Source organism: Phocoena phocoena, chromosome 7 (assembly GCF_963924675.1).
Source record: "Phocoena phocoena chromosome 7, mPhoPho1.1, whole genome shotgun sequence".
Classification (NCBI taxonomy): Eukaryota; Metazoa; Chordata; class Mammalia; order Artiodactyla; family Phocoenidae; genus Phocoena; species Phocoena phocoena.
The window spans coordinates 42,049,664-42,067,288 of NC_089225.1; the positions used below are offsets into that span (position 1 = coordinate 42,049,664).

At 36.6% G+C, this 17,625-nt stretch overlaps 1 protein-coding gene across 1 annotated transcript in view; it reads right to left on the bottom strand.

Moving 5' to 3' along the window:
• Positions 1–17,625, bottom strand: part of CCDC148 (coiled-coil domain containing 148) — a 262,676-nt gene that overhangs the window by 55,590 nt on the left and 189,461 nt on the right. Inside the window, exon 11 of the mRNA XM_065880879.1 lies at positions 13,811–13,951. Coding sequence (XP_065736951.1) covers positions 13,811–13,951 — 141 coding nt within the window. The remainder of the gene's footprint in view (positions 1–13,810; positions 13,952–17,625) is intronic.

Here is a 17,625-nt window from a genome sequence, read left to right on the forward strand (position 1 = left end):
AACTGAAGAAACTATTCTCTATATAGATTTATGAGCCAAAGTAATGCTGTGCTATCTTTTCAGAGGGTTTAAGATCATTTTTATATCCCACCTTACTTTTGTAATCTTCCAAACAATTTGTCTCCAGTTAAAAACTCCATTAGTAAACATGACATTTATGGTATTAAGAGCATATCAGAGTTTAATTTTAAAAAACTTGGACTAATATTACATAACCATTCAATTATTTTCATTCCTTCAGTCCAAAAATTATAATTGCATGGAAGAAGAATTTATTGTTTACACATAGAAACCAGAAAGTTAGGACTAAAGCATTAGAGTAGGAAGACAGTTTGGTCTCTGATTTCAAGCAATCTTCTGTACCTTGCTCCTAGGTCATTATTCCAAAGGCTCCAAAGGCTCTAATTCAGCAGGATGTCATAATTCTTAACCAGATATACAAAATACATGAAATATGAAGTACAGAATATCCAGTTGCCTTCCTCATAAACCACTGAGGCAGAGTGATTTTTATTCCATTCTCTAGATTCTCATTTACTTAGCTAATTCCTCGCATCTCACACCTTTTCTACTTTGGCCCGGAATATGTACCCACAGAAAAAGTGTTGTTGCTCCACATGAAAACACAGCAGGGCCTCTTCATTAAAAAGAGTCATTCTTTTACTTTAAATTTTTCCCACGTGTTTCATGTAGATGAGCCTGTATCACATAAAGTCACCACCAACCGAAGTCTGACTCTTACTTCTATGCGATCTATTTGACAATCATTTGTATTTTGCCAAGTAAATTTTCACACACTTGTGTGAACTTCCAAAAGGTAAGGAACATGCCTTATACTGTAATATTTATTTGTATCCAGTATATTGCACCTTGCAGATGAGAGGTACAAGATAAACTACTCCAGTGGAAAAGAATATGGAAAGGCAACACTGCACACAGTACTTTTCTTATATCAATTCATATAAATCCAAAACTATTAATAAAGTATCCAGACAGAAAATAATGTCAGACCACAGACATCAGTGAACCAATTCATTTAGTCATGTGGGGTATAGAGGTATATTTAATCCCAAAAAGAGCACAAGGGCGTGGTATATCTCTAAGTCAAATTGCCCATGGAAGCCAGATTCAAGGTTTTTTGGGCTGAAGGTGGACACTTGGTCACTTCCATCCTCAGAACCTTTCAGCCAATGTTATCTTTTCTATACTTTGTGGTATAGAGATCTCTGTGGGCTTCAATCCAGGATGTGCTGAAGCTTCTGAGCAAAAAATTTGGCTCCAAAATAATTATTTTGCAGGGCATTCTTTATGCAAAGATGGCAAAACTCTCTACACGGGTAAGAAATCAAAGCTAGTTCTTTGGTTTTTAAAAACAGAAAGTCAGTTTTTCCACCATCCTGCCTGGTTATTTGAATTTAATGGATCTCCTTTCAGTCCACAATTCAGACTATTTGTATTTCAGCTACTTATTTTCATTGTCCTAAACTTGAAACGTTTTGCCACCAATCTCCAATCTGATAAACAAGCACATCTACCTAGAGTAAGTGGATAAATTGTCATACTCTTTCTGAAGAATAAATAGGGAAGTTAACTAGCAAAAGCCTTCAGAATTAAGAAATAAAGTTTAAGAATTAATATGCAGGCACCTATGCAAAGATTTATATACAGGTATGTTCATTACAGCCTTAAAAGGGTAAAAAAATTGGAAATATTGTAACACCACCAAATAAGAAATTGGTTAAATGCAATTATTCACATAATGAAACATTATGCAAACACCAAAAATTATGTGGTAGGAATACAGAGGAAAATATGCAAGATATATTGATAGATGAAAAAAATCAGGTTAAAAATAATATATGCAGTATCATCTAGTTAAATTAAAATCTTTGTGTATATAGAAAAAAATATATGAACATTGTTATTAATCTTTTGCTAGTGGTTTAGGATTTCAGGTGATATTTATTGTATTTTGTGTGCTTGATTGTATTTTCCAAACTATTTACAATGGACATAAAAGACTTTATAAATACAAAAGGATGTTTTAAAAGTCTGGCCAAAAAAAATCAAAATTTAGAAGGAATATCCAAGGGACATGACTGTTATTCATTCTGGAAGTTTTTAAACTCTATTCCCATATCAAATTAAATGACAAAAATACTGTATATCCTTGTATATAACATTTTTACTTTTTATCACCTTGCATGCATTACTTTCACTTTCTGTAGAAAAGTTTCACTGAGCTATGATTTAATTTTATGCCATAGGCCTTATAAAGGTTAACACAATATCATATAAGGCTTGATTTACACTCAGTAAAACTTCTATTGAAAATGCTTTCTTCTGGGTGGTTTGCCTCCCTCCCCCTGCCAGCTCCTGATGTGCTAGATGTTGTCTATTATTAGCAAATAAGAGCTAAATGCTTCCTTTTAACTTTAACCATGTTCAATTACAGCATCCCTTTTTAGTCTTGGTTTGCTGACATAACTATATTCCCATCCTCTTAGTTTTTTGTCTCTTATTCTCTTACTAATTTTCTATTTTAATGATTCCTAATAGGAAACAGATGGCACACTCAAAATTAGGTTAAATCCAGAAGAATGTAATAAGGGGACAATGACAAAGAAGGTTAGAATGCAGGGCAATCACAAGGGATCATGTAGTAGCCATGCTGCTTTACTGAGAGCCAGAGAAGGCTGTGTGGGGAGGGCCACCTGACAGGGGCTGAGACCTTTGGTGGAGGACACAGCTAGTCAATACAACTCTGCAGGGCCAGGAGCTGGGGGAGCAGCTCTCCCAACCTCACTCTCCTCCCTCATCCTCATCTCTAGTGTTCCACTTTGACTGAACACAATCAGAAGCCAGAGGGCAAGGGAGCCTTCTACAGGACAACTCCCTGGGACACAGAGCAGGATGGAGAGTAGATATGCCCCAACGGGTAGATATCTAGCACAGTAACGTTAGTGCCTTTATTATAAATTATTTGGAAGTAGGTGATGTCTATATGTGTAAGTAAATAACATGAATCTTTTAGGTGATTTCACTTTGGTCACTTATGTGAGCATTTTTTCCATAGCAGAGCTACCTACTCGAATTGGCAATAGCTATTTTCTGCCGTGATGTAGTCTTATGTCCTTAGAGCATGATGAGCCAAGAAAGTATTCTGGTGTAAACACATTAGTTATCTCCCTCTTAACTGAAGTTCCAGGTGGATTTAAAAATAACTGTTATGTCTTCTTTAGGAGTAAGGTCTATTTTCAGTCTGGGCATTGAAGTATTACATAATGATCGTGTCATATGTTGATACTGCTAAAATGAATTTGTCTGTAATCTTGTTTAATTTCTCTCTTTTCACTATTCATTAAAAAGGGAGTATATATACTGAGGATGTTGTATTTCAAAGCCTGAAGTGTCAGGGAGAGTGAAAAGTGAAAAGTAATCAAACCTCAGAGTCATTCAATCATGACTTCTTAGAGCTGAGGTGATTTTAGCAATCATTTAATTCAAACACCTCATTTTACAACTGGGGAGGGAAAATCCTGCAGAGCCTACATATCTTGCCCAAGGTCATCCACCTTGTTAGGGCCTCCTAGTTTGGCATATTTTCCTCTATATCTCAACATCAAAGTATAGTTGTGTTCTGCTCAATCATTAAATTCACTCACTCAAACAATATTTATTGAGTGCCTTGTGTCAGGCACAGAAGATAAAACAATGAAGAAAATGGACAAATCCCCCCTTTTTACAGGGCTTACATTCTAGAAGAGAAAGAGAAGACAGTCAGTAAATAAATAAAGATATGTCAGAGGAACGATAAATGCCAAGAAAAAAATAAAGTAGGGTAAATGGACAGAGTGACAAGGAAGGACGATGTTATTTTAAGTTTGGTAGTCAAGGATAAACATTCTCTCTGATGACATTTGAGCATGACCCTGAATGGAGTGAGAGAGTGAGTTATACAGACATCTGGGGTAGGACTCTTCCAGGCAGAAGGAACAGCCAGTGCAAAAGGCTAAGGGGACATGTGCTAGGGTGTTCGAGGAGGAAGAAATAGGCTGTGATGGCTGGAGCAGGAGGAGTGATGGGGGAAGTCGCAGGATATGAGATCCAAGAGATATTGAGCGTTATGCGGGGAATGACATAATCTGACATACCTTTTAAAAGCATCACTCTGCCTGTTGCGTGGGAAATCGACGGAGGGGGAGGGAGGGAAGAGAAAGGGAGGAGGCAGAGAAATGAATTAGAAGAGTAAGAGGTTTATAATAGTTCTGATTGGGAAGGCAGAGCCTTCTATTCATGACAATAGGTAAGGGTGTGAGTATAGGGTATGAGGGGGGAAAACAAGAGTCAAAATATCAAGGCTTTTGGCCTGAGCACTGGGAGAATAGGATTCCATTTATTGAGAAAAGGAATATGGGGGAAAGAGTGGGTTTGGAGAGAAAAACGAGATTACATTTGGGTCAAATTAGATTTGAGGCAGTGGGATGTGTGAGTTTGCAGTTCAAGAGAGAAATCTAGACCAGAGATATTAATTGGTAATTTGAGTCAGCATACAAATGGCATATGAAGTACATTGGATTGGTTGAGATCCCCTAGAAAGTACACATACTTAGAGCACCGAGGCCCCAGGGAACTCCAAGACTTAGAACGATGAGGAGGATCCATCCAAGTTTATGGAGAAAGAGAACCCAGTGAGATAAAAGAACAGAGGATGGCTTCCTAGAAGCTAAATTTTCTTTAGCTTAGCTAAAGAAGAGCTTAGCTCTTTGGAAAAGCTAAGTTTTCCAAAGAGGAGGCAGTGATCACTTCCATCTTAATAGTTCAAGTAAAGTGAGGACTGAGAACAGACCCCTGGAATTAGCAACATGGAGATCACTGATGACCTTGACAAGCACAGCTTTGCTGGAGTCGAGGGACAAAATGGCTCAAGCGACAATGGGTGGGATGAAGCGAGGACAGTGTGTAGAGGCTACAGGATGGTGAGATTTTCTTAACAGGGGAGGCATGAGGTCAAGGGAGAGTGTGTTTCTAAATACAAGGGAGAATGGTATATTTATAGGTTAATAGGAAAGATCTAGAATAAAAGGGGGAAGTGGTGGTGGGAGAGAGATTTGGATGACCTTGCGTAGGAGAGAGGGAATAGGATTCTGTGCATAAGTGAAGGGGCTGGCCATAGACAGGAGTACAGATACTTAATGCATTGTGAAAGGAGGGAAGGTAGGGAGTGGGTACAGATTCTGATAGGTTGGCAGATGCAATGTTGGAAGCCTGTGGAAATTTTCTTCTTGTGAAATAAGATATTGAGAGGTAAAAAAAAAAAAAAAAATCACAATCAAAATCGTTAATATTTTCTTCAGTCAACTTAACAAAAGAGCAACACCAAGGAGGCAATGAAGCTGTTTTGTTTTTTTTTAACCTGCTCATAACACATGTCTTATACTTGACACTTCAACTGTGATCAAACCATAATGGTCTGGCTTCTTGTAAAGCGTTTGGCTATAGTGGTTCATTAACCCAAGGAGAGAAATCCTGAGAGAATATTAATAAGACAGACTGCATGTACCTGTAAAACATGAAAGAAATACTCCTAGTAAGCAGACTACTAAAGAGATTTTAAATTATCAATTACCTATCAATTTAACAGTTCTGAGTACACTAGGACAGGATCAAAGCCATGAAAATTACCCTAAAGCAAACAGTTTGAAATCAAGTTTTCTCAAAATTGATTAATCACAAAATTAATAGCAAACAGCAATCACCGTGATGGGCAGCACAGCACAGTGTTTAAAATCATGAACGATGGAGTTAGACCTCCTGGGTTCAAATCCTAATTGCACTGCTTAATGGCTATGTGACTTTGGGGAAATTATATTCCCTCTATGTGTCTCTGTTTCCTCATTTATAAAATGAAGATCATATTAGTACCCACCCCTTAGGGTTATTAAGAAGATTAAATGAACATAGAACTGTGCCTTGCACATAGCAAGCATTGTATAGGTGTCTGTTAATTAAATCATATCACTGTGAATAATCAAGACCTAGCCAGAAAATGCAGCCAAAAATTGACACCTGGAGTTAATTTTTAAGACTTTTAAAACTGCCTACTGGGAAATCTTTTACAGAAAAACAAATACATCTGTCTCTTGATCATCTAGGGTATTTTTTCCCCTCCATCTGACTTTTTCTTAAAATTGTGTCCTGACAAAGAGTAGGAAGATTCCATAATTTCCACTTTTAAAAAAGAAGTTCTAATGGAAATCTTCACTTTTAAAAGACATGGAAACCAGAAAAGTGAGCCTCTTGGATTACCATCCTACTTTTCTGTCACCTACTGACTCATATACTGAGAGCTGACCCTACATTTAGACTCATATTAGAAGGTCATAATCAGTTAATAAGCTATGTTAATGTTCATTTCTAAATTTTAATGACAAAATAAGGAACATTATGAATATTTTTAAATTATATGATCCTTGATTTATTTTCTTTTCTCCCATACTGCATTCATTTCTTTACTCATACAATATCATTCAGAGGACTGGTTAAATATTCAGAAGATAAAAGTCTGAACCCCCCAGTTTATTTTGGAGTCATTTCTACATAAAATACACCTTAACTATCTTTTCTTTTTGACCATTGTAATATCCTGATAGTTAATTTACCTATTAGGTTTTATGGCGCCAATATTTTGGGTATTTCATCAGATTTTCAAATAAAAGTACCAAAAATTAAAAGAAAAACACCCGCTCAAACTTTGACTGCAAGATCACATTTCTAGGAGTTAGTAATTGAGAGAACCACAAAACCGAAGGTGGGAAGTAGTTCAACAGATTGGTCCTCAGCCAGATGGGGCTACTCCAGCTCTAGCTGCAGGTGGTCCCTATGCAGAGATGCTTGCAGTGAGAGAACTGGGTGGGCGGATTTTAGAGCAGAGGTCAAACTGGTGTTCAGAGAGGTTCAAAGACATGTTTTTAAGGTCGAAAGAGTCTATGAGAGTTTTTATATTCCATATTCTCCATTTTATAAAAATGTAAAAAAGTGTTGTAAACCAATTTGAAATCATCTGAATGTCACTGCATGACTGAGTGCTGCCACAGTGTTTTTTGTTTGTGTTCACAATTCAGTTGGTCCCCAGTGGTACATTACATAAACTGACAGTATATCTTAAGTCATTTTAGTCTAAGTGGGATCCAGTTAGACCAATCAGTCTTTCTCCCTCCCTCTGCTCCCCAGAGCATTTGGTTCCCCAAGAACCAAATGGGCTTTTGTGGATTTTATGGGATTCACCTTGTTAGAAAAAAGCCAATAAACACAGGTCTTTTTGAGATGAACCCTTCTCTCTCTTGGCCTCCTGCTGATGTGGCTGTGAGAAATTGCCCTTAAACTTCTCTGAGGCTCTCTAGTTTGAGAATATCTATGAGAAACACCACTTATCTCTTGGAAGTGTTGCTTATATGAATGTATACACTGACCCTTTGATCTTTTCGAGGCTATAACAAAGGGTTGTACATTCACTTTCAGTCTTTTCCCTATGCCATGCTGTTGGAAATAAACTCTTAACTCTAGAGTCTTTTGCCATTAGGATAGATGGAGAGTTTCCCAAAGCATCAAGTCCTGGTTCCTTTTAGTTTAACAGTTCTTCCCTCAATTTATCTCTCTCCTTTTTACTATAAGTAGCAAAAAAAAAAAAAAAAAAACCCAAAAAACAAAACCAGGTGGCATCTTCAACACCTTGGAAATCTTCTTAGTTCATTACATATGAAGTTCATTATTTAGGAAGGTCTTCCATCTAACTGCAGGACAGAAATCCCTAGGCTTTATGCCACTGCGTAACAGTGATCCTCCTTTCTCCTGTTTCCAATAATATGTTCATTGCTTCCTTCTGAACCCTTATCAGCCACATCTTATCCATATTTCTACTAATGGTATGTTCAAGGCATTCTAGTCTTTTTTCTATCATGCTCCTCAAAATTCTTCCAACTTGTCTCCACTTTCCAACTCCAAAAAGACTTCCACATTTTTATGTATTTGTTATAGTAGCATTTCATGTCCAGATACCAAAATCTGTATTGATTTTTTAAATTGCTGTGTAACAAACTACCACAAATTTAGCAATTTAAAGCAATACTCACTTATTAGCTCAGAATCCTATAAGTCAGAGGTTCAGAAAGGCATGGCTAGGCTTTCTGCTCATGACATCACAAGCCTAAAATCAAGGTGTTGCCAAAACTGATTTCTCATCTGGAAGCTTCAGAGAAAAATTTGCTTCCAAGCTCATTCCTTTTTTTTTTTTGTCAAAATTCAGTTTGTTACAATTATAGGACTATAGGTTACAGGGTCCTATTTCCTTTCTGGCTGTCAGCTAGGGCCACTCTTATCTCCTAGGGGCCACCCACATTTCTTGCCACGTGATCTCCTCCATCTCCAAGCCAACAATGGTGGGTCAAGTCCCTTTTATACTTTAAATCTCTGGTTACCCATCCTGTGACCAGCCAGAGACACCTCTCTGCTTTTAAAGGGCTCATGTGACTAGGTCAAGTCCACCCAAATAATCTCCCTTTCTCAACGTTGCCTGTGCCATATAATATAACCTAATTAGGTATTTACAGTCCTGGCAATTATACAGGTATGTATCCCGGGATGGCAGAAAGTCTCGGGGCCCATCTTAGAAGGCTGTCTGTCACGGGGCTATTCATTGGCCCCTTTAAGTCCCAACAATCTTGAAGAAGCAGAGTTTAAAACCTGGGAATTTTTTTTTTATCATTCTCTGTGTCCACCTTTTTTTCTACTCTTGGCTCTTTAGATCAGTATATTATTAGATTGATAAACACTGGAGAAGAGATTTCATAATATCATGATGAATTACTCTCATAAGAACCCATAAATCCCCACATAGAGAGAATGGCTTTGATCCGAATGTACTCTGGATTCCCTCCTAAGCACAGAGTTTCTTGAACCTTCTGAGAAGTAGTACTGTTCCACCCCTTTAGCCTGCATTCTGATTAAGATAGCCTCCCCTCTTTTGTTTTAGATTCTTTCCTCTCTTCCCTGGTTATCTGTCAGATGAATATAATTCTGAGTGTTTGCCAGGTCACCTGAGGACAAGGGGAAGCACCTAGGTGCCAAGGTTCTACTGAAGACTGGGTCTATTGGTATTTACTGGTGCAATGTCACTTGAGGCTCCCCAGAAACATCTCTGAGATAAGGCTGAAGGTCACATGGCTGGTAGAGTTATTCTGACTTTTCTGACTATGTTCCCCACCCCTCAGTTGTGCAATATGAGTGGTTTCAATGCTGGATTCAGAGTTGGTGAAAATTGGGAGGGAACTGTGACACGATAAATCAAGGAAGGGATATGCCTCCTTTTTCTGTGAGCCTTGCTTAAAATCTCCATTTTGGGAGCAAGGCTGAAAATATCCTCGCCTTGGATCCCATAGAATGCCAAGCATCATGCAGCAACAAAACCTCCTAAAATGCTGTGATGCAGAGCAATTTTTTTGTTATTCAAGCCATCCAAAGAGCCACACCTAGTAAAAGGGTGGTTCTGGGACCAATATTACATATCAGGCATTCTGAGGTTCATCTAGCATGGTAGTCTTGTTTCTTACAATAGCTCCTAGGGATAGTTTATGGAAAGGCATCATCTCTTGATTTTACCATGACAATTGCAAAAGTGGAGAGATGCTTCTGAAATATTACCATTGTCACCTAACAGCTTATGAATCAAAACTTTCCTTGAGTCTTGAGATAAAACTATGAAAACTGAATATTATGTTCAATTAGAGTCTTAAAGCACAAAAGAAAAAAGTGATCTAATAAATGTACATTTGCAAGGAGCTGGGCAACTACTAGGATAAACTTTGCCACTGGATACAAATTATGTTATTCCCACAAAAAGAAAATATTATTTCCTAAAAGACAAATTACTGGGAAGAAGAATTAGGATAAAGCTGATCTCTTCTTCAGAAATCCTAATGTGGGGTTCTACGCGTGGCATAGTTTCTCTACCTCTATTGCTGCTATCTTACGAGAAGAGACAGGCAAGTGAAACAGTAGATGGGGAGAGACAGAACACCAGGTAATAAAGCAACCAGTCTCAAGTCAGGGGGAGGCTGTCTGTAGGGAGTTTTCTGCCAAGCTTCTATTAAGCACTGAAGAACTAAAATTTGTCTCCAACACGTAAAATAATTAAAACAAAGGGAATCTAGATTTGCATTTAGTATATATAAAGGTAGTCAGAACTTTGGTCAGTATGCCTGAGTTGACACAGAAATCTTTGTTCCCACTTTAAACACAGAAATTTTGGACAAACTATACCACAACTACACACACACATCCAGTGTCCCAGTGCTGAAAATAAAGATGGAACTCAAAGTCAAAGCAGTGAGAAGGAGCCAAAGCCAAGTGACTCCTGGGGAGAACTGGACCTGAGATACATGTGAGGACCTGGTGGCCAGGCCTTCAGTGTTAGTTGTGGGACCTGTGCACATGGGTGCAGGAACCAAGCTACCTACGAAGAGAAAGAAATCATATAGGATTTGTCCATACACACAAGGGAAACTAGCTACACCGTGACCACTCCCCAGGAGAGTGACAAAGGAGCCAACTTTCTGCTTGGGACCAGAGGAAGAAAAGGGCCAAGTGCAGAACCCCAGTGCTGTGCATGAGTGCTAAGTCAGCACCCACTCCTAGCTCACAGCATGGGTCCCAAGTCTCAAAGTTAATATACAAACTGGTCCTGGGCCAGTAAAATGCATAGGGCCCTTAGCAGAGGCAGACATAAAAGCTCTCTGTAGAGATGTTCTCACTACCAGGTCATAGTTCATAAAGGAAAGCACAATTCACAAAGAAAAAGTTTAAGAACTTCGATTATTTGATCATTTGAAATTTCCGTGGAACTACAGACACTGAGGCAAATTTAAAGGCAAATGACCAATGAAGGAAAATATTTGCAACTCATGTAACTGATAAAAAGAAATAATATTCAGAATTTATAAAGAACATCTATAGATTAAATAAAGAAAAAATAGACAGCGGACAAGAAGCATGAATAAGCAATTCAGAGAGGAAGAAAACCGCCCAATAAACATGAGATTTCCACTCACAAGTGACCAGGAGAATCCAATTTAAAACACTGAGATACTGTTCCCATTTAGCATATTGGCCAAAGTCACAAAGAATAGTTTTAATGTCTTATAGAGTAAAAAAAAAAAAGTCTCATATAAAGTTGAAAACATACACATCCTGCAACATAGTGATTCCCACCCCAGGGACACCCTAGAGAAAGCTGTGCATACATGCCCTGGTCAATATGTACGAAGTGGCTGCTGCAGCACACTTTCAAGAACAGAATTTAAGAACCTTAAATGTTATCCACTAAAAGAAGGGATAAATGGTATCCTAGTTCTACAGTGCAACACTATATAGCCATTAAAAGAATAAACTAGCTCTCTGTGTATTAACATGGCTATATCTCAAAATGTAAGGGTAAATGGAGAAGTACATGCTGCAGAATAATAGTGTGGTAATATTCATGAGAGAAGTAAGAGAAATGAAATACATAGTAAAATATGTTAAAAGCAATAGACAGCCTGAAAGATAACAATAAAATTCATGATGGAGATTGCCTTTGGTGTGGTAAGAAGGCAAATGGTACTGAGTTAAGTCCTCAAAAGAAGACTTCAACTTTATCTATAAAATAAAATAAACCTGAAACACAATGAAAATGTCAACAGTTTCAATGCTAGGTGATGAGTACTAATGTATTTATTACATCAATCTCTATTTTAAACTTTTTTTCTAAATGTAAGAAATAATTTTTAAAAGAAAATAAGTAAAATAAAATACATGCCTCGGGCCCATACACTTTCAAGAGATTGACCATGAATTTGGCTTAGAGCTTAATTATTCCGTCCATCACTGTTTGTTTTGTTGTTGTTGTTTCGGTGTCAGGCCAAATTTCAAGCCAAATGTCAACAGCTTATCTGCAAGCTAACAAAGGTCTCTCTCTCATCTTTCAAAACACCTTTCTCTCATTTCCAGAAATCTAAGAGACTGAGGAGAAAACAGCAAGCAGTTTGTCTATGCATTCCTGTATAACCATGCCAATTCCCCAACTCAAATTTAATTTAACAATGAAATGCACTTACTTCAATTCTCAATACTTGAGTTACAAATTTGTGTATTCTTTCACTGTCTTTGTAAGTTCCCAGAAAGCGGAACTGTATCTAAATCTCTTTATATGGCACTTAAAATGACACTACATGCAAACAAATGCTTAAAAATACGGTACTTTTCATGATTATACTAATTCATAGAGAGGAAGGGCTATGAAAGGTGCCCAGGTAGATGACAAATCTCTAAGCATATGTAGTTTCATAATAGTTAATAATTGTTAAGTTTTCCCACAGAGATGTGTATAGTTCACCTATGTTATTTGAAACATGATTGATATTTATGAGTTTCTCTCTTGATGGGGACTTGATGAAACCACCCAACTTCCTTAGAAGTTAGACTGTAAATTATGTCTTCCTTGCAGCTTACTTTGTCAAAAATCATATAACTTCTCTACGTGTTGTTTTTTACACATGCTGACTCTACACCAATTTGCTGATATAAGAGCACAAAACAAGCAAGAATAATGGCAACTGAAGTATAAAGTGCAGAAATCTGACTTCTAGCTAAAAAAACCATAGTGCCTTTTTTTTCCCCTCATGTTTAATTTTAAAGGAAAAACTTCTAGACAAGAGCTTCATAAACCTGGTTGACCATATAAAGTATCAACTGTGTTCACAAAAGCAAAAATTTACTCATCAAGGACTGTGAATTAGTCATTCTTAGCACTTTAAGCAACTCCAAAAGAAAACATTTTACGTATCATGCAGATCAAGCCAATACAGGTGTACAGGTTAATGGAAGTTCCTTTCATTATGTTATGGAGTTGATCATAAATTGCCTTTTGTGAATCATTTCCACAGAAGTCATAAAATCTTAAAGAAAAATTTTTACTGTAAATTCTATCACTTTTGTGGTGTGGAAAAACAAAATATCTAAACAAATATCCCATATTTTTTAAAAATCTCCTCTGAATATGTTTTACTTTCCACAGGTTGTCAGAAATCATTTTAAAGCTGTTAATAAGTGTTTTGGGGAATTCCCAGGTGGTCCAGTGGTTAGGACTCCACGCTTCCACTGCAGAGGGCATGGGTTCAACCCCTAGTTGGGGAACTAAGATCCCACAAGCTGCATGGCACAGCCAAAAAAAAAAATTTAAAAAAATAAGTGTTTTGATTAATATTTTGAAGATTGGGAAACAAATGTTCGTTCAAAAGTAGATGATGAATTTGTATCAATATGAAAAACCAATCTAACACATAATAAATCAAGAAGTAAATTCTTTAAAGGGCCTTTTGGTATTCTATGAATTGTACTGACCCCAGTATAATGTATTTTCCCAATAAGGACATCTTTTGATAGTCATTTGCTGTACTGCAGTCAACCAAAATGGTACCCCAGTACCTCTGGTTTTGCCATGTCCCTACTTAGTACACGATTTAACAACAATCACAAACCCTATCTTTTCTTTATCTACAGCATCTCTTCTAATCACATGTACTTGTGCTTGTGAAGGTCAATAAAGTGGGTTCTCCTCCATGTCTTTGAAGCTCAAATATATTTAAGCAAGACTCCACTAGAGCCTTATGAATCTAAGAACTGCTTATGAGGATTCCATGCCAAACACCAAGGTCAATCAAATCTCAATCAGGCAATTAAACATTCATTCACACATTCACAGCAACAGTATAAATACTTTTTTTTTCTTCTCTTCTCTTTGTAACAATTCCTTCTTCTTCCACTGTTTCTCTTTCTCCTCTTCCTTTTCTCTCCTTCTGGCAGAAATTTCCATTTCCAGTCTTGCTACCTCTTCCTGGTGGGCTCGCCACTGAAGAACCTGAAATAGAAATTCATTCCAATAACTATACACACTCAAGTGATTTCACAGATCACAAGGAGACTAGGTTCTGAATCTAGCAGTTGTCAAAGATTTTCCAAGTACACATTAAAATTCTGTGTGCACATGAGTGTGTGATGTATGTGTAAGATGTGTGTGTGTTAGTATTAAAAGGAGAAAGCAACTTTAAAATCATCTCATTCAGAGATTCTTCACTTGGATTCATGGAATGAAATCCTAAAGAGTCCGTGAACTGACTTCAAAGGATCTGTGAATTCTCGTATTATGGGAAAGTTTTGTGTTTTTGCACAGCTGTGATTTTCTGGAACAATAGTTCCAGTTTCTGGTCAACAGTTTTCAAATGGTCCTAATATCCTAAAACTTTTAAGAACTACTGATATATTTCATCCTGATTTTTGTAAGTGAATAAAATGAGCCTGCATGAAGATGAAAAAAATGTTAAGACATTTAAAAGAAATTTCTGGGTACTGACAGGTGTTACTGGTAGAAGTATAATTGGCACAGCACTTCTAGAGGACACTGGGCAATATGTAAATACATATCACAAGAGAAAACATGCATAGTCTTTGACCCACAACCCCACTTTGGGGAAGCTATTCAAAGAAGACAATCAACTGGACAAGTGCACAAAAATGTACCCATGAGGAATATTCACTGCAGTTCTGCTTAAACAGAAAAACTGGAAAGTGTCTAAGTGTCTGGCAACAAGAGATAGCTTAAATTAATTATGGTAACGTCATACAATGACTGCCATTGAAAAAGGATCTATATTTCCATATTCATCAACATAGAAAATATCCACAACATATTATTAGATGCAAAAAAGCAGGTGCAAAACCACATTTATAGTATGATCTCATTAATATAAATTATCATCTATGTATCTACACATAGAAAGAGATTTGGAAGGAGGTTTACCAAAACAATAATAATTGTTATCTCTGAATAGTAGCATTTCATGGAATTTTAAAAATTTATCCTTAAGCCTTTCTATGCCAAGTGACATTTTTACAATAAACATGTATTATCTTTGTAAGCAGTAAACCAATGAAACTAACAAAATAAAAACAAACACATGTTCCATGTACACATGTAGCTAACGAAGCAGAGAGGAGGGAGATGGAGAGGTATGCAGAAATGTTTTTGGAAAAGGAAGAAACTAGCATTCTCAGTTTAACACCTCTTTGCCTTACATATTTGATATAAGCATGACTCATTATGGTAATATATAAAGTGAAAATTGAATAAATAAAATATCATAGAAATATGATGAGCTAAATAACTAAATAGTTAAGCTCTTTTTGCACTTTCATTATTCAAAGTTTATTTTCTAAAAATATATTTTGCTCTATTTATCAAAATAACCAAGGAAATTCAGACCCTTGATTTTCAAGCACACTTAGGTTTCCCCATCTACCGCTTATCTTGGCCATATTTATCTTCTTGTTTTGAACCCTGTTCCTAGAATAAGATCATCTATGCCTTCTGTCCTGACCTCCTACTTCCCAACTATTCCTTTCTGTACCCACCTTCCATCTGCAACATGCTATATCAAAATCAAGTGTCCTATCAAGCGCTACCAGGGATCACTCTCCTGAATACCTAAAGGATAGTTTTCGGTCCCTCTTTCCTTAACCTCATGGTTGGTACTTAACCCTGTCAACCATCTCTTCATGTTTAAAACTCTTTCCTTCCTCGGCTATAACACTGTTCTCCCCTGCTTCTCCACCAATGAATACTACCTTCTTCTCTTCTTCCTGCTTCTTGTGTCTACCCTATACCCCCAACTCTATTGCTATCCTTTCTCAACCTCAGCCTCTCTCTGTTCGTTATCTGATGTGCTCATCCTCTCCTATGAGTTAACCTATCACTTCTGTTGGTCTGACTCTAAAATGTACAATAGCAACTCTGCATTTTTGTCTGCAATCCCATCCTAACAAATGCTTAAAGACTTTGCTGTATGTATGTGCACCCAAAACACAACATTTCCAAAATTAAACTCAACTTCTTTAACTTTGCCATAGCTTCACACCAAGCCCTGTGCATCTGCCTCTTCTTTCAAACAATCTTGTTTGTTCTGTGAAACCACAAGTATCTCTGTAGTTTCCATTTTTATTACTATGTACATCTATCAACATGACTAATTCTTTACATTTTACCTATTACTTGAACCAATCTTATATTTCTTAAGCTCAGATGAGCTTTTATTTATAACAAATCAGCTTCTAGACTATTGAATTTCCCTAAGCCACTTTGCTGTAATTTCCTAGTCCACCCAAAGTCTATGTGCCAAATGTATTTAGAACAATACCAGAAAGCTCATGGGGTGATGTCAATTTCTCCAAATATGACCTAAATAATTTAGCTTTCTCACTTCCAACCAATGCCCTACTTTAACCTAGCTAATGTATAATCTCTAGGTAGATTTTTTCCTGTGCCTTTCCTTATACCACCATTCTTGTTCTTAGCCTAATGGCGTGACCCAAACTATTCCCCCACCTGAAATGCCCTCTGTTCCCCTCTATTTCATAAAGTGCTTCTTGGTCCACCACGTGTCTCACATTTTCCATGAAACATTCTCCAACCCACACTCATCTCTCTTTTATTTCACTTACCATATGATAACTGTTCTCCAATCATTTTGAGCATAATGTTTCTATTTTCATTTAGAGCAGAGTCCATGATATATACATATTTTGTTTTCCCCTTATACTGTCTAGCAGAGTGCTAACACATCATAGGTGCTCAATTAGTACCTATTTAATTTACCAAAATAACATTTTAAAGTGGAACCAAATAAATAAAAATAAATGATAGCATGAGAATATACCATATTGCAACACATAATGAAATAATGGATCCTCGTTCATGATCATCAATTGCTACTAAAAACTTCATTTTGACAGCTGATAGGAAACGTTATAATGGATGGATCAGGCTGACAACTGTTGAAAACGCTGAATAATCTTAACATCACAGAGAAACAAGCAGCCATTTTGGCATCCTGGTATAAGTATACAACATTCTCCTGAACCATTCTTGCCAAAATATGAAAATGAATATGATCAAATCTCTAGACCTATCTATCAGTTTACAGAAAATTCAGTCAATGGAAAAACACATTAAAGAACACTATGGGAATACAAACAGCAAAATTGAAATTTGAAAAACTTTCAAGGATTTAACAAATTACAAGGAAAAAAGAAGGAAGGGAAAATATGAGTTAAAAGAGATTTAAGAAACATTATCAGCCAAATGCAATATGTGGATAATATTTGGTTTCTGATTTGAATAAACCAAATGTAAAAAAATTTTGAAACAGAGATATTTCAATATTGACTAGTTAGTTGATACTATTATGGAAACTGTTAAAGCTTTTAAGTACGATCATAGTATGGTTATTTTTTTTAAAGAGTCTTTAATTTTAGAGATGTATACTGAAATACATATGAAATGATATGATATTTGGGGATTTGCTATTATCCAGTGGGCATGGGAGAGTACGTAAGGGTATTTGATTGATAATTGTTGAAGTTGAGTAATGATAGATTTTGTATGTTTTTACATTTTTCCATACTAAAATTTTTGTAAAAAAACAAAATAAACCATAAAATATAATGTATGTCCAAAGAGATTTGTATAATAAAAGACTG